Here is a 23454-nt window from a genome sequence, read left to right on the forward strand (position 1 = left end):
CTTGTTCCTGATCATGTTCTCTTGTCCCTGATAGCGTTCTCTTGTCCCTGATAGCGTTCTCTTGTCCCTGATAACGTTCTCTTGTCCCTGATAGCGTTCTCTTGTCCCTGATAGCGTTCTCTTGTCCCTGATAATGTTCTCTTGTCCCTGATAATGTTCTCTTGTCCCTGAAAATGTTCTCTTGTCCCTGATAATGTTCTCTTGTCCCTGATAGCGTTCTCTTGTCCCTGATAAAGTTCTCTTGTCCCTGATAACGTTCTCTTGTCCCTGATAGCGTTCTCTTGTCCCTGATAGCGTTCTCTTCTCCCTGATAGCCTTCTCTTGTCCCTGATAAAGTTCTCTTGTCCCTGATAATGTTCTCTTGTCCCTGATAACGTTCTCTTGTACCTGATAACGTTCTCTTGTCCCTGATAACGTTCTCTTGTCCCTGATAACGTTCTCTTGTCCCTGATAGCGTTCTCTTGTCCCTGATAGCGTTCTCTTGTCCCTGATAGCGTTCTCTTGTCCCTGATAACGTTCTCTTGTCCCTGATAGCGTTCTCTTGACCCTGATAGCGTTCTCTTGTCCCTGATAACGTTCTCTTGTCCCTGATAACGTTCCCTTGTCCCTGATAACGTTCTCTTGTCCCTGATAACGTTCTCTTGTCCCTGATAACGTTCTCTTGTCCCTGATAATGTTCTGATAGCGTTCTCTTGTCCCTAAAAACGTTCTCCTGTCCCTGATAACGTTCTCTTGTCCCTGATAATGTTCTCTTGTCCCTGATAACGTTCTCTTGTCCTTGATAACGTTCTCTTGTCCCTGATAGCGTTCTCTTGTCCCTGATAGCGTTCTCCTGTCCCTGATAACGTTCTCTTGTCCCTGATAACGTTCTCTTGTCCCTGATAACGTTCTCTTGTCCCTGATAACGTTCTCTTGTCCCTGATAACGTTCTCTTGTCCCTGATAACGTTCTCTTGTCCCTGATAACGTTCTCTTGTCCCTGATAACGTTCTCTTGTCCCTGATAACGTTCTCTTGTCCCTGATAACGTTCTTTTGTCCCTGATAACGTTCTCTTGTCCCTGATAATGTTCTCTTGTTCCTGATCATGTTCTCTTGTCCCTGATAGCGTTCTCTTGTCCCTGATAGCGTTCTCTTGTCCCTGATAACGTTCTCTTGTCCCTGATAGCGTTCTCTTGTCCCTGATAGCGTTCTCTTGTCCCTGATAATGTTCTCTTGTCCCTGATAATGTTCTCTTGTCCCTGAAAATGTTCTCTTGTCCCTGATAATGTTCTCTTGTCCCTGATAGCGTTCTCTTGTCCCTGATAAAGTTCTCTTGTCCCTGATAACGTTCTCTTGTCCCTGATAGCGTTCTCTTGTCCCTGATAGCGTTCTCTTCTCCCTGATAGCCTTCTCTTGTCCCTGATAAAGTTCTCTTGTCCCTGATAATGTTCTCTTGTCCCTGATAACGTTCTCTTGTACCTGATAACGTTCTCTTGTCCCTGATAACGTTCTCTTGTCCCTGATAACGTTCTCTTGTCCCTGATAACGTTCTCTTGTCCCTGATAACGTTCTCTTGTCCCTGATAACGTTCTCTTGTCCCTGATAGCGTTCTCTTGTCCCTGATAATGTTCTCTTGTCCCTGATAGCATTCTCTTGTCCCTGATAACGTTCTCTTGTCCCTGCTAACGTTCCCTTGTCCCTGATAGCGTTCTCTTGTCCCTGATAGCGTTCTCTTGACCCTGATAGCGTTCTCTTGACCCTGATAACGTTCTCTTGTCCCTGATAACGTTCTCTTGTCCCTGATAACGTTCTCTTGTCCCTGATAATGTTCTCTTGTCCCTGATAACGTTCTCTTGTCCCTGATAATGTTCTCTTGTCCCTGATAACGTTCTCTTGTCCCTGATAACGTTCTCTTGTCCCTGATAACGTTCTCCTGTCCCTGATAACGTTCTCTTGTCCCTGATAACGTTCTCTTGTCCCTGATAACGTTCTCTTGTCCCTGATAGCGTTCTCTTGTCCCTGATAGCGTTCTCTTGTCCCTGATAACGTTCTCTTGTCCCTGATAGCGTTCTCTTGACCCTGATAGCGTTCTCTTGTCCCTGATAACGTTCTCTTGTCCCTGATAACGTTCCCTTGTCCCTGATAACGTTCTCTTGTCCCTGATAACGTTCTCTTGTCCCTGATAACGTTCTCTTGTCCCTGATAATGTTCTGATAGCGTTCTCTTGTCCCTGATAACGTTCTCCTGTCCCTGATAACGTTCTCTTGTCCCTGATAATGTTCTCTTGTCCCTGATAACGTTCTCTTGTCCTTGATAACGTTCTCTTGTCCCTGATAGCGTTCTCTTGTCCCTGATAGCGTTCTCCTGTCCCTGATAACGTTCTCTTGTCCCTGATAACGTTCTCTTGTCCCTGATAACGTTCTCTTGTCCCTGATAACGTTCTCTTGTCCCTGATAACGTTCTCTTGTCCCTGATAACGTTCTCTTGTCCCTGATAACGTTCTCTTGTCCCTGATAACGTTCTCTTGTCCCTGATAACGTTCTCTTGTCCCTGATAACGTTCTTTTGTCCCTGATAACGTTCTCTTGTCCCTGATAATGTTCTCTTGTTCCTGATCATGTTCTCTTGTCCCTGATAGCGTTCTCTTGTCCCTGATAGCGTTCTCTTGTCCCTGATAACGTTCTCTTGTCCCTGATAGCGTTCTCTTGTCCCTGATAGCGTTCTCTTGTCCCTGATAATGTTCTCTTGTCCCTGAAAATGTTCTCTTGTCCCTGATAGCGTTCTCTTGTCCCTGATAAAGTTCTCTTGTCCTTGATAACGTTCTCTTGTCCCTGATAGCGTTCTCTTGTCCCTGATAGCGTTCTCTTCTCCCTGATAGCCTTCTCTTGTCCCTGATAGCCTTCTCTTGTCCCTGATAAAGTTCTCTTGTCCCTGATAATGTTCTCTTGTCCCTGATAACGTTCTCTTGTACCTGATAACGTTCTCTTGTCCCTGATAACGTTCTCTTGTCCCTGATAACGTTCTCTTGTCCCTGATAACGTTCTCTTGTCCCTGATAATGTTCTCTTGTCCCTGATAGCGTTCTCTTGTCCCTGATAATGTTCTCTTGTCCCTGATAGCGTTCTCTTGTCCCTGATAACGTTCTCTTGTCCCTGCTAACGTTCCCTTGTCCCTGATAGCGTTCTCTTGTCCCTGATAGCGTTCTCTTGACCCTGATAGCGTTCTCTTGTCCCTGATAACGTTCTCTTGTCCCTGATAACGTTCTCTTGTCCCTGATAACGTTCTCTTGTCCCTGATAATGTTCTCTTGTCCCTGAAAATGTTCTCTTGTCCCTGATAATGTTCTCTTGTCCCTGATAGCGTTCTCTTGTCCCTGATAAAGTTCTCTTGTCCTTGATAACGTTCTCTTGTCCCTGATAGCGTTCTCTTGTCCCTGATAGCGTTCTCTTCTCCCTGATAGCCTTCTCTTGTCCCTGATAAAGTTCTCTTGTCCCTGATAATGTTCTCTTGTCCCTGATAACGTTCTCTTGTACCTGATAACGTTCTCTTGTCCCTGATAACGTTCTCTTGTCCCTGATAACGTTCTCTTGTCCCTGATAACGTTCTCTTGTCCCTGATAATGTTCTCTTGTCCCTGATAGCGTTCTCTTGTCCCTGATAATGTTCTCTTGTCCCTGATAGCATTCTCTTGTCCCTGATAACGTTCTCTTGTCCCTGCTAACGTTCCCTTGTCCCTGATAGCGTTCTCTTGTCCCTGATAGCGTTCTCTTGACCCTGATAGCGTTCTCTTGTCCCTGATAACGTTCTCTTGTCCCTGATAACGTTCTCTTGTCCCTGATAACGTTCTCTTGTCCCTGATAATGTTCTCTTGTCCCTGATAACGTTCTCTTGTCCCTGATAATGTTCCCTTGTCCCTGATAGCGTTCTCTTGTCCCTGATAGCGTTCTCTTGACCCTGATAGCGTTCGCTTGTCCCTGATAACGTTCTCTTGTCCCTGATAACGTTCTCTTGTCCCTGATAACGTTCTCTTGTCCCTGATAATGTTCTCTTGTCCCTGATAACGTTCTCTTGTCCCTGATAATGTTCTCTTGTCCCTGATAATGTTCTCTTGTCCCTGATAGCGTTCTCCTGTCCCTGATAACGTTCTCCTGTCCCTGATAATGTTCTCTTGTCCCTGATAACGTTCTCTTGTCCCTGATAACGTTCTCTTGTCCCTGATAACGTTCTCTTGTCCCTGATAACGTTCTCTTGTCCCTGATAATGTTCTCTTGTCCCTGATCATGTTCTCTTGTCCCTGATAGCGTTCTCTTGTCCCTGATAACGTTCTCTTGTCCCTGATAGCGTTCTCTTGTCCCTGATAATGTTCTCTTGTCCCTGATAATGTTCTCTTGTCCCTGAAAATGTTCTCTTGTCCCTGATAGCGTTCTCTTGTCCCTGATAAAGTTCTCTTGTCCCTGATAACGTTCTCTTGTCCCTGATAACGTTCTCTTGTCCCTGATAGCGTTCTCTTGTCCCTGATAGCGTTCTCTTGTCCCTGATAGCGTTCTCTTGTCCCTGATAAAGTTCTCTTGTCCCTGATAATGTTCTCTTGTCCCTGATAACGTTCTCTTGTACCTGATAACGTTCTCTTGTCCCTGATAACTTTCTCTTGTCCCTGATAATGTTCTCTTGTCCCTGATAACGTTCTCTTGTCCCTGATAGCGTTCTCTTGTCCCTGATAGCGTTCTCTTGTCCCTGATAGCGTTCTCTTGTCCCTGATAGCGTTCTCTTGTCCCTGATAAAGTTCTCTTGTCCCTGATAACGTTCTCTTGTCCCTGATAACGTTCTCTTGTACCTGATAACGTTCTCTTGTCCCTGATAACGTTCTCTTGTCCCTGATAACGTTCTCTTGTCCCTGATAACGTTCTCTTGTCCCTGATAACGTTCTCTTGTCCCTGATAACGTTCTCTTGTCCCTGATAACGTTCTCTTGTCCCTGATAACGTTCTCTTGTCCCTGATAACGTTGTCTTGTCCCTGATAGCGTTCTCTTGTCCCTGATAGCGTTCTCTTGTCCCTGATAGCGTTCTCTTGTCCCTGATAGCGTTCTCTTGTCCCTGATAGCGTTCTCTTGTCCCTGATAAAGTTCTCTTGTCCCTGATAATGTTCTCTTGTCCCTGATAACGTACTCTTGTACCTGATAACGTTCTCTTGTCCCTGATAACGTTCTCTTGTCCCTGATAACGTTCTCTTGTCCCTGATAATGTTCTCTTGTCCCTGATAGCGTTCTCTTGTCCCTGATAGCGTTCTCTTGTCCCTGATAGCGTTCTCTTGTCCCTGATAGCGTTCTCTTGTCCCTGATAAAGTTCTCTTGTCCCTGATAATGTTCTCTTGTCCCTGATAACGTTCTCTTGTACCTGATAACGTTCTCCTGTCCCTGATAACGTTCTCTTGTCCCTGATAACGTTCTCTTGTCCCTGATAACGTTCTCTTGTCCCTGATAACGTTCTCTTGTCCCTGATAGCGTTCTCTTGTCCCTGATAATGTTCTCTTGTCCCTGATAATGTTCTCTTGTCCCTGAAAATGTTCTCTTGTCCCTGATAATGTTCTCTTGTCCCTGATAGCGTTCTCTTGTCCCTGATAAAGTTCTCTTGTCCCTGATAACGTTCTCTTGTCCCTGATAGCGTTCTCTTGTCCCTGATAGCGTTCTCTTGTCCCTGATAGCGTTCTCTTGTCCCTGATAAAGTTCTCTTGTCCCTGATAACGTTCTCTTGTCCCTGATAACGTTCTCTTGTCCCTGATAACGTTCTCTTGTCCCTGATAATGTTCTCTTGTCCCTGATAATGTTCTCTTGTCCCTGATAGCGTTCTCCTGTCCCTGATAACGTTCTCCTGTCCCTGATAATGTTCTCTTGTCCCTGATAACGTTCTCTTGTCCCTGATAACGTTCTCTTGTCCCTGATAACGTTCTCTTGTACCTGATAACGTTCTCTTGTCCCTGATAATGTTCTCTTGTCCCTGATCATGTTCTCTTGTCCCTGATAGCGTTCTCTTGTCCCTGATAACGTTCTCTTGTCCCTGATAGCGTTCTCTTGTCCCTGATAATGTTCTCTTGTCCCTGATAATGTTCTCTTGTCCCTGAAAATGTTCTCTTGTCCCTGATAGCGTTCTCTTGTCCCTGATAAAGTTCTCTTGTCCCTGATAACGTTCTCTTGTCCCTGATAACGTTCTCTTGTCCCTGATAGCGTTCTCTTGTCCCTGATAGCGTTCTCTTGTCCCTGATAGCGTTCTCTTGTCCCTGATAGCGTTCTCTTGTCCCTGATAAAGTTCTCTTGTCCCTGATAATGTTCTCTTGTCCCTGATAACGTTCTCTTGTACCTGATAACGTTCTCTTGTCCCTGATAACTTTCTCTTGTCCCTGATAATGTTCTCTTGTCCCTGATAACGTTCTCTTGTCCCTGATAGCGTTCTCTTGTCCCTGATAGCGTTCTCTTGTCCCTGATAGCGTTCTCTTGTCCCTGATAGCGTTCTCTTGTCCCTGATAAAGTTCTCTTGTCCCTGATAATGTTCTCTTGTCCCTGATAACGTTCTCTTGTACCTGATAACGTTCTCTTGTCCCTGATAACGTTCTCTTGTCCCTGATAACGTTCTCTTGTCCCTGATAACGTTCTCTTGTCCCTGATAACGTTCTCTTGTCCCTGATAACGTTCTCTTGTCCCTGATAACGTTCTCTTGTCCCTGATAACGTTCTCTTGTCCCTGATAACGTTGTCTTGTCCCTGATAGCGTTCTCTTGTCCCTGATAGCGTTCTCTTGTCCCTGATAGCGTTCTCTTGTCCCTGATAGCGTTCTCTTGTCCCTGATAGCGTTCTCTTGTCCCTGATAAAGTTCTCTTGTCCCTGATAATGTTCTCTTGTCCCTGATAACGTACTCTTGTACCTGATAACGTTCTCTTGTCCCTGATAACGTTCTCTTGTCCCTGATAACGTTCTCTTGTCCCTGATAATGTTCTCTTGTCCCTGATAGCGTTCTCTTGTCCCTGATAGCGTTCTCTTGTCCCTGATAGCGTTCTCTTGTCCCTGATAGCGTTCTCTTGTCCCTGATAAAGTTCTCTTGTCCCTGATAATGTTCTCTTGTCCCTGATAACGTTCTCTTGTACCTGATAACGTTCTCCTGTCCCTGATAACGTTCTCTTGTCCCTGATAACGTTCTCTTGTCCCTGATAACGTTCTCTTGTCCCTGATAACGTTCTCTTGTCCCTGATAGCGTTCTCTTGTCCCTGATAATGTTCTCTTGTCCCTGATAATGTTCTCTTGTCCCTGAAAATGTTCTCTTGTCCCTGATAATGTTCTCTTGTCCCTGATAGCGTTCTCTTGTCCCTGATAAAGTTCTCTTGTCCCTGATAACGTTCTCTTGTCCCTGATAGCGTTCTCTTGTCCCTGATAGCGTTCTCTTGTCCCTGATAGCGTTCTCTTGTCCCTGATAAAGTTCTCTTGTCCCTGATAACGTTCTCTTGTCCCTGATAACGTTCTCTTGTCCCTGATAACGTTCTCTTGTCCCTGATAACGTTCTCTTGTCCCTGATAACGTTCTCTTGTCCCTGATAACGTTCTCTTGTCCCTGATAACGTTCTCTTGTCCCTGATAACGTTCTCTTGTCCCTGATAACGTTCTCTTGTCCCTGATAACGTTCTCTTGTCCCTGATAACGTTCTCTTGTCCCTGATAACGTTCTCTTGTACCTGATAACGTTCTCTTGTCCCTGATAATGTTCTCTTGTCCCTGATAACGTTCTCTTGTCCCTGATAGCGTTCTCTTGTCCCTGATAGCGTTCTCTTGTCCCTGATAGCGTTCTCTTGTCCCTGATAGCGTTCTCTTGTCCCTGATAGCGTTCTCTTGTCCCTGATAAAGTTCTCTTGTCCCTGATAATGTTCTCTTGTCCCTGATAACGTTCTCTTGTACCTGATAACGTTCTCTTGTCCCTGATAACGTTCTCTTGTCCCTGATAACGTTCTCTTGTCCCTGATAACGTTCTCTTGTCCCTGATAACATTCTCTTGTCCCTGATAGCGTTCTCTTGTCCCTGATAATGTTCTCTTGTCCCTGATAGCGTTCTCTTGTCCCTGATAACGTTCTCTTGTCCCTGATAACGTTCTCTTGTCCCTGATAACGTTCTCTTGTCCCTGATAATGTTCTCTTGTCCCTGATAACGTTCTCTTGTCCCTGATAACGTTCTCTTGTCCCTGATAACGTTCTCTTGTCCCTGATAATGTTCTCTTGTCCCTGATAACGTTCTTTTGTCCCTGATAACGTTCTCTTGTCCTTGATAATGTTCTCTTGTCCCTGATCATGTTCTCTTGTCCCTGATAGCGTTCTCTTGTCCCTGATAACGTTCTCTTGTCCCTGATAGCGTTCTCTTGTCCCTGATAATGTTCTCTTGTCCCTGATAATGTTCTCTTGTCCCTGAAAATGTTCTCTTGTCCCTGATAATGTTCTCTTGTCCCTGATAGCGTTCTCTTGTCCCTGATAAAGTTCTCTTGTCCCTGATAACGTTCTCTTGTCCCTGATAGCGTTCTCTTGTCCCTGATAGCGTTCTCTTGTCCCTGATAGCGTTCTCTTGTCCCTGATAAAGTTCTCTTGTCCCTGATAACGTTCTCTTGTCCCTGATAGCGTTCTCTTGTCCCTGATAGCGTTCTCTTGTCCCTGATAACATTCTCTTGTCCCTGATAACGTTCTCTTGTCCCTGATAGCGTTCTCTTGTCCCTGATAACGTTCTCTTGTCCCTGATAACGTTCTCTTGTCCCTGATAGCGTTCTCTTGTCCCTGATAACGTTCTCTTGTCCCTGATAATGTTCTCTTGTCCCTGATAATGTTCTCTTGTCCCTGATAAAGTTCTCTTGTCCCTGATAGCGTTCTCTTGTCCCTGATAGCGTTCTCTTGTCCCTGATAGCGTTCTCTTGTCCCTGATAAAGTTCTCTTGTCCCTGATAATGTTCTCTTGTCCCTGATAACGTTCTCTTGTCCCTGATAAAGTTCGCTTGCTGCTAAAGACGTCAGCAGGAGATAAAGATAGATATCTGCCTAATTTTCCTTACATCTCTTATTTACAGTAGGAGCTTGTTGGCCAGTTATATTCTAAGGCAAAACTAAACCAAAACGTAAACTATTTGCCTAATGTTAAACTATTTTCCCTGTATGTTTTTTCTCAGAATTTTGGGGAACTAGCTGCACAATCCCAGATCCGCAAGTACTGTATCAGCACATTTGCAAAAGTTACATGTATTAGTGTGATCACAAACTTTTTAGAAACAGGTTTACTTTTTACCAAATAAGGAAAAGTATTTAACTTTGAAGTACACTTTAAAAGATTTCATTGAGAAAGATTACTGTGGTACTCACTTGTTAAGAAAATGACAAACATTATAGCAAAATCATGGACAAGGAACTGATTATTTCCAAAGATGTTTTGTTGCTGAAAGAATAAAATCAAGGAAAATTTAGTAATTTATTTAATACTGTACTTTTAGTAAAGCACTCCAAATATAAATACCATACACAAGAGTAAAAAAAAAGTACTGTATATGATTCTAATTAAGTACGAGCATGTTTGCAAGTTCAAAATCCGAACTTCGTGGGTTTGACATCCGATTGGGATTCCAAGTCAAACTTCTGCAAAAATATTTCATATCTGAGCGAAACTTAAGCAAAAACCCAATAAAGTCTCATCCTCTGAATGTCTTTTTTGCTGTTTTCCCCTGTATGTGTCTGTATGTTTTGTGGGGGAGGAGAAGGGTTTATAAAATGTATCAACATTTTTTTTACATAGTTACATTTAAAATAAACAGTACGATGGAGGATTTTTGTCACTATTGTACCCACCATAACTTATATTTGTGTGGCTGAAACCTATCCCACCTTCACATTGCAAAGCCAGTGTAACCAGTGTGAGCACTGAGGAGAACCAAAAGCTAGAATACTGTAGCTGTCTGTGAGCAGGGTTACTGTTACTCTGCACTTGAACCCCGGCTATGCTGAAAAGCTGTGTAATGCGGCAGGCACAAGATCATAGGGGTCCCATGTTAAAATGGACATGAAGTAAAGTGACACTGTGTGGTCATTTGCATGTAATTTCCCAGAATCCCTGGCTGCAGTGGAAGCACTGTATACTAAGAGATAATGGGGAAGGGCAGAGCTGCAAACCTGTCAGAGACGTGTGAACGTGCCACACGTGGTATTTTTATTTGCACAAAAATAAATTGAAAACATGAAAATATTTAAGAACAACAACACAGCAACACAACAACACAACAACACAACAACACAACAATACAGTGCTATGAATGTTAATATTCTTTAACAAAACCTTGATTCAAAAAGAGAAAAACTGTGGGAATTGAAAAAAGTTCCTACAATTATATTGTGGATTAAAGCAGCAGTTCAAGCTGCCGTTTAAAAAAAATCCATTGCACACTGACAAGTAATTAGCTAAGTTGCCGATCGATCCATTTTCCTGGGATCGATCAGCGAAGATTCGGCTCGGGGTTCACTAAATGGCCGTCAGGGCAGCAACAGAGGACCAAAGATGCAAAGTTCTGTGGGGAAGATCATGTGACCAGGCAGTCACTAGATACAATTGGTGCACTGCTAGAGAGAGGGCGGGGCTTAAAAGGGGGTGTGCCAGAGCCTGTTTCAGAAGAGGAAGGGGATGCGACTTTGTAAATGGTTGCTATGGAAACAAAAATGCTTCTTACGTTATAAAAATGTCTTTAAAAATTGTTGTTTACAAAAAATACTACAAGTATTTTCTCATAGTACAGAACTGATTTGTTAAAAAAAAACAAAAAAAAACCCACACATGTAGAATATTGCTTGAACTGCAGCTTTAAATAACTTATTGCATTTTCAAGCCTCATTTCCATTTCATATTAATAGCTATCATCCTAACAAACAATTAATAACAATATCACTGACAAGTAGAATAAAATGAAATGTATCTGGCCGCTGTACACTGTAGTATTTGGAGAGCACCTTTATTTACTATATCTGAGTATTACTTGCAATCTGCATCCTGCTTCACAATACAGAGGTGCAATACTAGGCCAGCCTTTTGAGTTGACCGGGATAATGCAGCTTTCTGTGGAACTGCCAGACTTAGCTGTATACAAGGGGATTGCTAGAAGTGGCCCCAGTTTAAGGACTGAGGGGTTTATTCACTAAGCCATGATTGGATGATCACAAACTGCCATTGACTTGAATGGGAGGCGTCACCCGGACACAATGCGGTCAGACACTTCCAGGCATATGGAATTAACCCCTAAACAGGACTCACTATTCATTTGCAATATACTAGTAATCTGACATATACAGCATACTGTGCCAAGCACAGCGACCGAGCAAAGGGAAGTGTCCCATGGGGCAGCACTACCTAGTAATATGGGCCAATATCTGTGCTGGACGTATGAGAAGGTCTGTGACGTCTTCCCTCTCCTGCTCTGGGTATAGAGGGAGGACTTGCTTTACAATTGTAAGGTTACAGTGACCTGCCCTCAATGCGCGCAAAGTCTGCAAACTACATGAAATATGCAGATATATATTTGCCATGAGTTGCTGTGTCAGTTACACACAGTTTCATGCAGATCTTACTGTTTAACAAGCCTAATGTGCAAAGACCTATAGGCCCAGATTACTCAGTGGAGCTAAAACTTAGCCCCCTGAATACCCATTCTGGAACTTAGCAGTGCTGAGTGACCCCGGGGCCGCTACACGCGGCGAGGTGCAGATCTAACAGCTGCAGGTAGAGGAGACTTACCCAGTACAGCAGCAGTGTGTTGATGTATTCAATTAATCCAAACATAGACATGTATTTAAACATGCAGAAAGATGTGACAAGTGCTGCCCGTCCTTCCCTGTTAAGAGCAATAAAATGTATTTAATGCACAACAGAAGTTGCAGTGCGGAGATGTAGTTGATCTCACAGAGGCGCTGATTCAGTGCAGGTTGTGAGTATCAAATCTCTTGGACGACATCAATCTATGATACATTTTCATGTTGTTTCAATAAAATATATAAAAAACCAGGACAAGAATCCCCCTGAAATCAAGAGAACATGTGCTGAGCTCACGTTGGGACTGCCGCCGGGGGATGGAAGTCATGCTATCTCCATGTACTAGTATCGTGTGGACATGTATGCAGTCAGGATGTTAGGGAAGCCAGGACATAAGTAGGGCTGAGCTTGCCATGTCAGGATATCTGTCATGGCAAACATGGCTTCCATCGCACCAAAACAGACATGACATGGTACCGTTCTGGTATTTAAGTGCCCACTTACCAAGAATCTGGCAAAACAGGCTTCAATCTACAGTAGGAAAGCAAAGGTAAGAACGTTGCTTACTTGATTAGTTCGGAAACACATTCAATGTTTGTTATGCGAGAGTTGAAAGGTGCAGCCACGGAAGCTTCTTGTTCTGATAAGGAAATTCCAGCGTTGGCCATTTTCAAAGCCTACAAGAAGCGCTTCATTTTCATTTATATTCTTGTCAATAAATAAGATCTGAATGTTTAGTAGTGAGTATGTTTGCCTACATTGTATATACATTCAATGACATAAACACAGCTACAAATATGGCTAGAAAATGTCCAGGCACCCCGCTTTGTGTTCACATCCCTGACCTGTAATCCGCCATAAAACGCATTGTAACCCTATCGTGCAGCAGAAGCCACGAATGCCTCCATATAAAACACCTTAAAAAAGGTTACATTCGCAGGAATGAAGAGATAGAAATGGTGACAGAATATGAGTACTCACGGCACAGTCATTGGCTCCGTCTCCACACATCCCCACATAGTAACTAGAACACAAGGCACAGGGATTAATATGTCGCGATAGAATCTGTTCCTATCGTACTTACTGCGGGCTGCATAAAAACGGATGCTACATTCTTATTAATGCTTTATACTCATCCTTTGCAACATCACAATTTCCTGCTCATGTTTAGGGACATTTACAGAAGTCTCCTAGCTGCAAAACTGTGCAAATTGATCACCAGGTTTACATAAAACATTAATCCTTTTGAAATCAGTGGAGTTTTTTCCTTTGAAAATCTGGTTCTGCACTGGTTTTGCACTGGTTTTGCACTGGTTTTGCAGATAGGAGACTTTGATAACTAGACTCATTTATTGTTCTATTTCCAGCATTTAAAAGCTGCCGCCTCTAATGTTTTACCTATTGCTGTTGAGGAAAGTAGCCATAACTAAGCCCATTGTGTAAGTGTATGAGGCCATTCACTGGATGGAGGGTGACCGCTGGGTTCTCCAAGCTCGCACATTCCCTTTAACTGCTCTAACCACTGGGCCAACAAGAAGTGACCGAAGTGTATACAGTACATACATGGTTATTATTGGCCTACTGTATTCTTATAGATTTAGAGGAGGTATTTTGCAACATATAACAGGTCAATAAGGGTCAAGTCTCCCTTATCCCAAAACTAGTTATCCTCTCCATGTATCTGGTACTATATGCACATCAAATTACACAGCACGCCATATAGAAAGAAATACATATTCTTATTCATAATAGAACTTACTCTAGTTTTCGAAATTCATCTATGATGGTTGATTTCTGTCCCGGGGACATTCTAGCAAAAACTGTTCCATTCATCAATAACTGTGTACGACAAAACATATTTTTCAATCAAATGTGGAACAGTGTGAAGGTGAATTACAATTTTAAAATAAATGATGTTCATACGGTCAGACTGTTTGCCAGTATATCATGCCATCAAATGCAGTTGCTACTTTTTTATACACTGGTACCTATTAAATGTCCATAAGGGAAACTATTGAACAGGAACTATGGGTCCTCAGAAAGAACCCGTCAAAAATAGTGTATTGATCTCATTAAGAAGAGTCTCTAACATGCAGTATAGCACCTTCAGGCTCACTCAGGCTTAAGTGATGAAATACATTAACCAAGTGAGTAAAGACACTGACTCTGAGAGTGAATCAGGGAAGGCCGGTTCAATTCCCGGTGTCAGCTCCTTGTGACCTTGTGCAAGTCACTTTATCTCCCTGTGCCACCGGCAGCAAAAACATAGATTGTAAGCTCCACAGGGCAAGGACTGTGCCTGTAACATTCCCATGTGCTGCGTACTGCGTGCTATATTGTAACATTCCTAAGTGCGGGGTACCGCGTGCTATACTGCGCTATACTGTAAGCTTCCTATGTGCTGCGTACCGCGCGCTATACTGTAACATTCCTACGTGCAGGATACCACGTGCTATACTGCGCTATACTGTAAGCTTCCTACTGTATGTGCTGCGTACCGCGCGCTATACTGTAACATTCCTACGTGCGGGGTACCACGTGCTATACTGCGCTATACTGTAAGCTGCCTATGTGCTGCGTACCGCGCGCTATACTGTAACATTCCTATGTGCTGCGTACTGCGTGCTATATTGTAACATTCCTAAGTGCGGGGTACCGCGTGCTATACTGCGCTATACTGTAAGCTTCCTATGTGCTGCGTACCGCGCGCTATACTGTAACATTCCTACGTGCAGGGTACCACGTGCTATACTGCGCTATACTGTAAGCTTCCTACTGTATGTGCTGCGTACCGCGCGCTATACTGTAACATTCCTACGTGCGGGGTACCACGTGCTATACTGCGCTATACTGTAAGCTGCCTATGTGCTGCGTACCGCGCGCTATACTGTAACATTCCTATGTGCTGCGTACTGCGTGCTGTACTGTAACATTCCTATGTGCTGCGTACTGCGCGCTATACTGTAACATTCCTATGTGCTGCGTACTGCGCGCTATACTGTAACATTCCTATGTGCTGCGTACTGCGCGCTATACTGTAACATTCCTATGTGCTGCGTACTGCGCTCTATACTGTAACATTCCTATTTGCTGTGTACCACGCGCTATACTGTAACATTCCTATGTGCTCCATACCGTGCGCTATACTGTAACATTCCTATGTGCTGCGTACCGCACGCTATACTGTAACATTCCTATGTGCTGCGTACCGCGCGCTATACTGTAACATTCCTATGTGCTCCATACCGTGCGCTATACTGTAACATTCCTATGTGCTGCGTACCGCACGCTATACTGTAACATTCCTATGTGCTGCGTACCGCGCGCTATACTGTAACATTCCTATGTGCTCCATACCGCGCGCTATACTGTAACATTCCTATGTGCTCCATACCGCGCGCTATACTGTAATTGTGAAGCGCTTTGAGTCCCACTGGGAGAAAAGCGCTATATGAAATAAAGTTATTATTATTATTAAGAATAATCAGAATAATTAAAATATGGGTCTTGCGTTTAAATTTAAATTTGTTTTAATGATCTTGAAATGGAATAAGGAACCATAGCGAGTGGCTAATTATCTAATTATAGCAGCGTTTGTAAAACTCAGGCATGTATACTTAGATTGTCAGCTCTGTGGGGCAGACTCCTCGCTTCCGAGTGTTACCTTTCTACTTTGTGAACATGTACTATATTGTGCCTTATTTCTCTCAATCATATCTTGCATTCTGTATTTGTAAAGTCTGCTTACGTGTCTATATATTATATGTATAGTATAGTTGTACATGTAAATTAAGGGGGAGATTCAGTAACCTCCGCTGCGAGTTACCAGTCTGCGGTCCGCGTTCAACGCCATTGATTTGTGTGGGATTTATCCCATCATTTATCACTGTAACTCGCAACGGAGGTTAACATCGCCTACAGATGGATAATAAAGCTATATAGCGAGATACATTTGCTACCTACAAAACATTCTACACGTTTGTTGTGATTCTAAGGTACTTTAAAGGGTTAGTAATAATCAGGTAAATATACTTACTCTTGGTAACAAATCATAAAAATATTTCTCTAGATTTTCATATGTTTTCCCACTCATTGAAAAATGATAATCACTGATCTTCTTGGTGCTCAGCATCTCTTCAACATTGATGCAGGTTCCCTGCTAACAATCCAAATCACAGCTTTATTACAGGGACTTATCTTTATTATCTGTTATCAGCATCGAGATTTGTGAATGTCTCTGAGATCCATTCACGGAAATGTCTGCAATGTTCATTAAATTGTTTGCGACTTCACATATTATGGACTTTTTAAAATAAGTTTAGTAAAATTGGTGACATCTGCAAAATTGTTCCTGTGCCTGAGCGATATTTAGTCTTTGCCAGCAGAGAGATCCAAGCAAAGCAGTGATTTCTCTGACTAATTACTAACTTACTACATTACTGCATGTATATTTGTACTTAAATAGCGCCAGAACACGCAGGCAGCGCTGTGCAACAGAGACAATAACAGGGAATTATACATAAAATCAGACTGTAGGAAAGGAAATTCCTGCCCCGGAGAGCTTACAATCTGTCATTCTAATGAATAATATGTTGCCAAATACTTGGTGAATTTTTGTAAATTTTACAGATCTTACAAATAGTTGTGTTTAATGTGTCACCGTCTCTAGTTCAGGTCCTTAGGCTGAGTCCATGGTGTGGGAGACGGCACAGAGGCGCCCGCTCGGGGCGCGATCAGATTGCCGTAAGGCATTGATTGCGCCCATAGAACGCGCGGACGCGCGCAGGAGGGGGCGTGTTGCACAAGAAATCAGTCAAAACTGATTTCTTGGGTGACGTCATTGCCGCGCCCCGTCACTCCCCAGTCACGCCCCCCTGTCTTTCCCCCTGCAACTCTCTGTAGACCGGGGAATTTGGCTGCACGCGCCGCCAGCTTGGCAGGTGTACGTGCAGCGCAGAAAACGGGGTCGTAGCCGAAGACAGGAAATCTGTGCTCACAACTCGCGATGGAGCGCTGGCCACGCCCCCCGGCAGTTCAGCTAATGAGGGCGAACCTGCCGGGTGATGTTGTGGCCGCGCCCCCCCCCCCCCCCCCCCCCCCCCCCCCCGCCACGCTCCCCCTGTCTTTCACCCTGCAGCTCACTGGAAGGCGCGCGTGCAGCGCTGACACCGGGGCCTCAGCCTAAGCCTCAGCAGGGGACCGTCTGGGTCACAAGAGAGCTGGCATTGTTTTCAAATAAGAATAAAACATCACCTAATATATAATCCATTTTAAAAAGTGCAAAAAAACAGAGGTATCCACTTAATTGGCTAATTACTATTTTTATCTGACCACACAGAATTTGGCCTCTACTGATTCTATGAGATCCCAAAGCGTCCGGTCGCATAAGGCCGCGCTTATAGTGACGGCGACGCGACTGATCGCATAACCTTTACTGTGTTTTTTTGGCCAATTGCCCTTCGATTGGCCGCGTCAGAGTTAATAGAAACAGGGCCTGTATCTTATATATACATATGTCTGACTGGGATGTATTCTGGAGCTCTTCAATTATGCAGGGACATATTTTAGTTTCCAAATTCTCCATGATAACATAAAGAACTATAGGTAACAAAGGATGTGTGCTGCATTGGTTAGGTGCTGGTCTGAAATAAAAATGAGCTGTGTAGCTTAAAAGATAAAATCTTGACTGCGAGATCTGTACATGAAGTTACTCACATGTTTTGTGTCACTGTTTCTCTGTGGATATTCCATAAGTTTCAAGGAGACAGATGCTGGGGAAGAACCTTCCGGTCCACAGGCCTCAACAAGAATCACTTGGCTCTCTTCCGGAATCATGCCACAGTTTTTTGCAACAGTAGTAGCAGTTTGAATATTGTCACCTGTGCAGTAAAGGGACAGTAGAATATCCATATTACTCGCTGTAGTAAAAGAACATGTGACCGCATTAATGTCGATTCATTTTCTTTCATTTCTTTACCATGTGAAAGCTAAAATAAATATTCCTTCAATTATATCTGTATGATAATTGTGGTCAATTTCTATTTCCATGAGGACTTATGGCATCCTGTAACAAGTGATGAGGATACGTTACCCATATACACCTAACTTCTTCTCCTTTATTTAGTTTGCCTGTTTTAAGGAACTCGTGTGTTACACGTTGCAGCATTATTACACCTAGATTCTTTGTACATAGTGAGAGCCAGTATGAGTTGCACAATGTTTGTTACAGCTGAATCTTGTCTCCATGTCTTGTATTAATACCTGTGATCATGACAGTCCTGATGTTCGCTGCTTTCAGTTCCTCCAGGATTGCTTTGGTTTCTGGTTTAAGTCGATTTTCTAATATCAGCAAACCAAGAAACTCCAAGTCAGCTTCAACTTCTTCCCTTCAGAGTGATACAGGAACGTTATGATCATGCGCCAAAGAGCAGAGTGATGGTGCACTCAATGAGTGAAGCTTGCACTGTCATTCTTCACGTTAAGCAAGAGTCGGACAGATACCATTTTCTGAACATAAATGTATTTTCTTTAAACAACAAGAAAAATAGACGAAATGCATAACATAATATGTCGGGCTGCGTTTGTGTTACCTCCCTGGCACCATATGTCATTTCTTTGCTCTTTTAACTTACCTTTCCATGCTGTCTAAGACATTGCGGTTTCCATCCTTGAGGACTTTGAATGCCACTCCAATCACTCGCAGACCCTGAAATGTGTAGCATTCAAGTTCATCTAAAAATTCACTGGGGACTGTCAGAAAAAAAGTTTAAAAATGTTTCAATAAGCTTCTTGCCAAAAAATATATGCAACATAACTTTTAGAATTTCTATTGACCGTCTATGTTTCATCTGGAACTATTGAAAGGCCATTTCACACAGGCATTATCTGAGAAGTGAAGAAAGAAATAAGTGCGCAACCCAAAAAACAACCCAATTGTGTTAAAAGATCAATATCTAAAAGTGATACCACTAATTAGTGTAGACCCTCCTTATTGTAATTTGTTTATACAATGGTTTCAGGCACAACCCTACTGTGGAAGTGACAAAAAAAATTTAAAACCATACATAACCGTTGGTGTGTTGCGTATGCTGCTATAGTAACAGAGTGGCTCCGCACTCCCAAGAACTAGAGACAAAAGACAAAAAACAAGCGCAAAACGCAAATGGTGAAGTATATCAAAACATATTTAGTGTAAAAAAAGGGTAAGTATTCTGCGTGCATCAAAAAAATAGAACATAAGCATTTTGTGTATCAATACACGAGTTACCACACAGCTGGCATCAGGGTAGGTGATAGAAGGAGATTCCTCAGGTAAGTAGACCTCAACACTCTGCAGATGTCATCTGACTCCGTGGCTGTAGTTAATCACCGGCGTCCAGGTCGTTGTTGTAGGTCACGTGTTGCAGGAACTCCGTTGCCGTCTCCGTGGTAGTGATGAAGAAGTTCTTACTCCAAAAGGACACACTATGTGTGCATCGGGACAAAGTTTCTAAGTCCACTCAACAGAGTATCAATGCTACCAGGCTACAGTTGCGTGTTTGGGCGCCTGTGCCTGAGAATCCGTCAGCTGACAGTGACGTTACGCTATGCGCATACGTGTGACGTCTCACAAGGGGCGTACTTCCAACGGGGGCCACCCGAGAGGTATAGCATAGATACACGGCAGCAAAAGATGAAGCTTAATAACTATCCAACAAAACTGTTAAAGGATAATAGTAATGGACATAAAAGGTACCAATAAAAGCAATAATCCTACGCGTTTCGTAGCTGGGTGCTACTTCTTCAGGGATTTATCTGTTGAGTGGACTTAGAAACTTTGTCCCGATGCACACATAGTGAGTGTGTCCTTCTGGAGTAAGAACTTCTTCATCACTACCACGGAGACGGCAACGGAGTTCTTGCAACACGTGACCTACAACAACGACCTGGACGCCGGTGATTAACTACAGCCACGGAGTCAGATTACATCTGGAGAGTGTTGAGGTCTACTTACCTGAGGAATCTCCTTCTATCACCTACCCTGATGCCAGCTGTGTGGTAACTCATGTATTGATACACGAAATGCTTATGTTATATTTTTTTGATGCATGCAGAATACTTACCCTTTTTTTACACTAAATATGTTTTGATATACTTCACCATTTGCGTTTTGCGCTTGTTTTTTGTCTATTATCTGAGAAGGATTGTTTTATCTTGGGTAGTCACAGTCACAATATTAAATACATTTACCTGTTTCTGGTTTGCAAAAACTGGCCACCATCTCTGGAGCTCCCTTCATATAAACAACCAACTCATCCCCTCCAATCACCTCAGTGATCACACACATCCGTTGCATGGCCGAGGAGAAGGGGTACTGGAACAAAACATTGATGCCTTCCACTGATTTCTAGAGGAAAACAGAAACAGAAATGGGTTTTCTTTCTGATGGCTAAGTTACTGTACTTTCCTTTTTAGGAAAAATAAATGTTTCATCTGAGAGATTCTGTTGAAGTTAATGAAGCAGCTACTGCTAAAAATCTGAGTGACTGACCCGAAATCATTGAGAAGTCCAAAAAATGAATGACAGTTGACATGAGCGATTAACTTCAACCAGTATCATGCGCTGATCAAATTGTTTCTTATGGAATCCAAAGCAGTTAAACCTTTAACATCTAATGCGAACCTTAAAAATTCATTTTTTAATATATGTGCACACAGATGTATGTATGTATGTATGTATGTATTATACATATATACATACATCTGTGTGCACATATATTAAAAATGAATTTTTAAGGTTCGCATTAGATGTTAAAGGTTTAACTGCTTTGGATTCCATAAGAAACAATTTGATCAGCGCATGATACTGGTTGAAGTTAACCGCTCATGTCAACTGTCATTCATTTTTTGGACTTCTCAATGATTTCGGGTCAGTCACTCAGATTTTTAGCATATATATAAAACTTATAAAGCTTACCATGCTTGAATTTGGCCCAGGTCTAATAACCATGTTTTGTGAACAACAGCCATCATTTGTATTATCAATGCTGGGATCTTCTAATAACTGGGAAGAGATGCAATTACAAATGACCAATAGTACAACTAGTCTTTCTTTTCATAGCAAATATAGAAAATATATGCAAAAACCAACAAAACAAAGTCCAAATGATATAAGTATTACCCAGTCAGTGGCTGCAAACATTTTCAGGTCCAGAGGATCCCCCTGCAGTGTCCCATCGATCATGATCAGAGAGTGACAGCTGGCCATCGCTCCGAACAGGGGTCCCCAGGACAAGTCGCTAAGTTGGTTGTAGTTAAGCATGTTCTGAAAACTAAATGTTCAAAGGATACATTTAAACTGTATTAAAAAGAAAAAGCAATCGTTTTAGTATAGAATGCTGAAAAACTGATTACGCCTCTATCCTTAAAGGTTCGGATTCAGTGGCTATTGAGATGGAAACATGTGCAGTAATTATCTGATCAATTGTTACTTTGAACATGTAAATGAAGCTAGAATCCTTCTCCTGGTGAGACTTAGTAAAGCAGTAAATGAATTAGATGATGATGAATGCCCAATAAAACGTACCATTTTCCTCCCGCAGGGATTACACCCATGAGATCAAGACCATCTTCAGTTAAAGTGCCAGTCTAGATGTGTAAACAATAAACCATATATATTAATGACCACTATACAGTATCACAGTAAATATTACAGTATTAGTATCAGATTTCCAGAAATGGTATATACAGTTCTGTAATAACTGTGGAGGAAAATGTTCTGAGGCAAAGGGGACCCCATAAAACGTGGATTTTTATCATTATGTTGTTTCAGGGTTTTTCACACAAGTCTGATCAATACTATTAACCACAATTGCTTGATGTTTTACAATAAGTGCTGTGAAATAATATGTCAAACCTTTGTGACGCGAGTGATATATCGCTAAATAATCTGAAGCCAGCCAGTGGCACAATCACATTTCCTGAAGCACTCTCGCTACCAATTTCAGAATAATGTATGAATATCACCCTAGCAAAACGCATTATTGTTAATTATTCCACTTATTTTGTTTCAAAGTCTTAAACAAACCGCGTGAACCCCCTAATTTGTAAGGCAGGGGGCTAAATACAATGTATTATAGGGACTTGAGCATCCATAAATATACCATAACATAAAAATGATGAAATGAAGAAGAAATGGCAGTGTTACTTTGTCGAAGCAGAAGAGGTTGAGCTGGCCGCACATGTTGATTCTGTCAGGACTGATACAAAATATTTTCTTTTTTTTCAGCCTGCGTTGAGCGTAAATAATCCCGACCGTCAGAGCTGCCGGAATAATCGGGCAAATCGCGGAGGTCAGAAGTACTAGTGACTCTACTATGATCCGGCCGGCGGAAACCTAAAGACACAATGCAGGGAATCGGTACTGAAACTCACACACTATATAGTGTACAGAACGAGTCATGGGAGGCCACGTGGCCACGCTCCGGAAATACGTCCTACCTTTCTCTGGGCGAATATAATGACTGCGTAGAGGATCCCAATGATGGCCAGGACTCCCAGAAATATGAAAAACCATTTGACATCTCTGTGCAACTTGAAGTTCAGAGGTTTGGGATATAAAATGGATCTCACCATATCCCCTTTGGTTGTATTGAAGCCTATAGTGAAGGTGAGAGGAAGACATTGAGAACACTCCAGAATTAGTGTGAGTGTTGCAGATTGTTCTTTAAATCCATCTATACTGCATATTGCAATGGCACAATAACTTATTTCTTATATGAATGTACATAACCCCAAGCTTATTAACATTTACAGTGCTGGGGCCGTAGTGTCATCACATGATGTGCCTGTGCCCCCGGATGCCAGGAAGGGAAGTGGAGGAGATTCATTGCAGCAGTCAGTCCGACCTGACCCTGGAAACCGGGCAAGTGCCTCATGGTACGTCATAACAGCCCCGGCATGCCGGAACCTGTGCCCTACCAGGCACACCAGAGAGAAGGGAGGGGTTACTTAGTGCAGGGGGTCTCAACTCCTGTACTCGAGACCCCCCAACAGATCAGTTTTTAAGGATATCCCTGCTTCAGCACAGGTGGCTCAATCTATTGAGCCACCTGTGCTGAATCAGGGACTTATTGAGCCACCTGTGCTGAAGCAGGTACTGATTAAGCCAGCTGTCCTTAAGCAGGGTAATCTTGAAAACCTGACCTGTTGTGTGTTCTTGAGGACTGGAATTGAGAACCCCAGGGGTAGTGGGAAGCGAGACATCTTTGTAGAGCTGAAGGTCCATGAGGGGAGTCAGAACCTGAGCATCACCCAGTCTCCCACATGAATACCTGTTATTTTTAGTAGGGGGGGGGGGGGGCACTTTCACAGGGATTTTAATTTTGGTTAAAAAAATAGTACTTTGGTTTTTCCAGAACTTGATCGGTTTTGGATAAAAAATGTAAAAAAAAAAAAAAAAAAAAGCTTTTTAAAGTTTGACCGTTTTACTAAATATAAATACACATAAAATGGACTAACGGAATCCGAGGGTTCACTTTCCTGGGGTTTTGGTTCGTATGTCGCGCAGATTCAAATCAGCCTTCGAATTCTTGAGCTGCTTTGGGTGGATTCAGATCCTCACACGTTCCTCAGTGTTTAAGTACAAAGACCATGACCAAGAACACAGGACATACCATACATACTCCTGCCGGGAACTTACACACT

The 23454-nt window shown here is 42.8% G+C and overlaps 1 protein-coding gene across 2 annotated transcripts in view; it reads right to left on the reverse strand.

Moving 5' to 3' along the window:
• The window catches only part of LOC142466203 (putative cation-transporting ATPase 13A4), a 70390-nt gene that overhangs the window by 7204 nt on the left and 39732 nt on the right, over nucleotides 1-23454 (reverse strand). The window contains exons 11-25 of one of the 2 annotated variants that reach the window (XM_075571088.1): nucleotides 22249-22406; nucleotides 21956-22144; nucleotides 21335-21396; nucleotides 20930-21080; nucleotides 20726-20812; nucleotides 19999-20155; nucleotides 18402-18519; nucleotides 18031-18155; nucleotides 17485-17648; nucleotides 15806-15925; nucleotides 13529-13608; nucleotides 12751-12793; nucleotides 12337-12446; nucleotides 11755-11851; nucleotides 9345-9417 (exon numbers count right to left, since the gene is read on the reverse strand). In XM_075571088.1, coding sequence (XP_075427203.1) covers nucleotides 9345-9417; nucleotides 11755-11851; nucleotides 12337-12446; nucleotides 12751-12793; nucleotides 13529-13608; nucleotides 15806-15925; nucleotides 17485-17648; nucleotides 18031-18155; nucleotides 18402-18519; nucleotides 19999-20155; nucleotides 20726-20812; nucleotides 20930-21080; nucleotides 21335-21396; nucleotides 21956-22144; nucleotides 22249-22406 — 1734 coding nt within the window. Of the gene's footprint in view, nucleotides 1-9344; nucleotides 9418-11754; nucleotides 11852-12336; nucleotides 12447-12750; nucleotides 12794-13528; nucleotides 13609-15805; nucleotides 15929-17484; nucleotides 17649-18030; nucleotides 18156-18401; nucleotides 18520-19998; nucleotides 20156-20725; nucleotides 20813-20929; nucleotides 21081-21334; nucleotides 21397-21955; nucleotides 22145-22248; nucleotides 22407-23454 lie in introns of both variants that reach the window. The other variant, XM_075571087.1, reaches the window with a different exon arrangement.

Source organism: Ascaphus truei, chromosome 14 (genome assembly GCF_040206685.1).
Source record: "Ascaphus truei isolate aAscTru1 chromosome 14, aAscTru1.hap1, whole genome shotgun sequence".
NCBI lineage: Eukaryota > Metazoa > Chordata > Amphibia > Anura > Ascaphidae > Ascaphus > Ascaphus truei.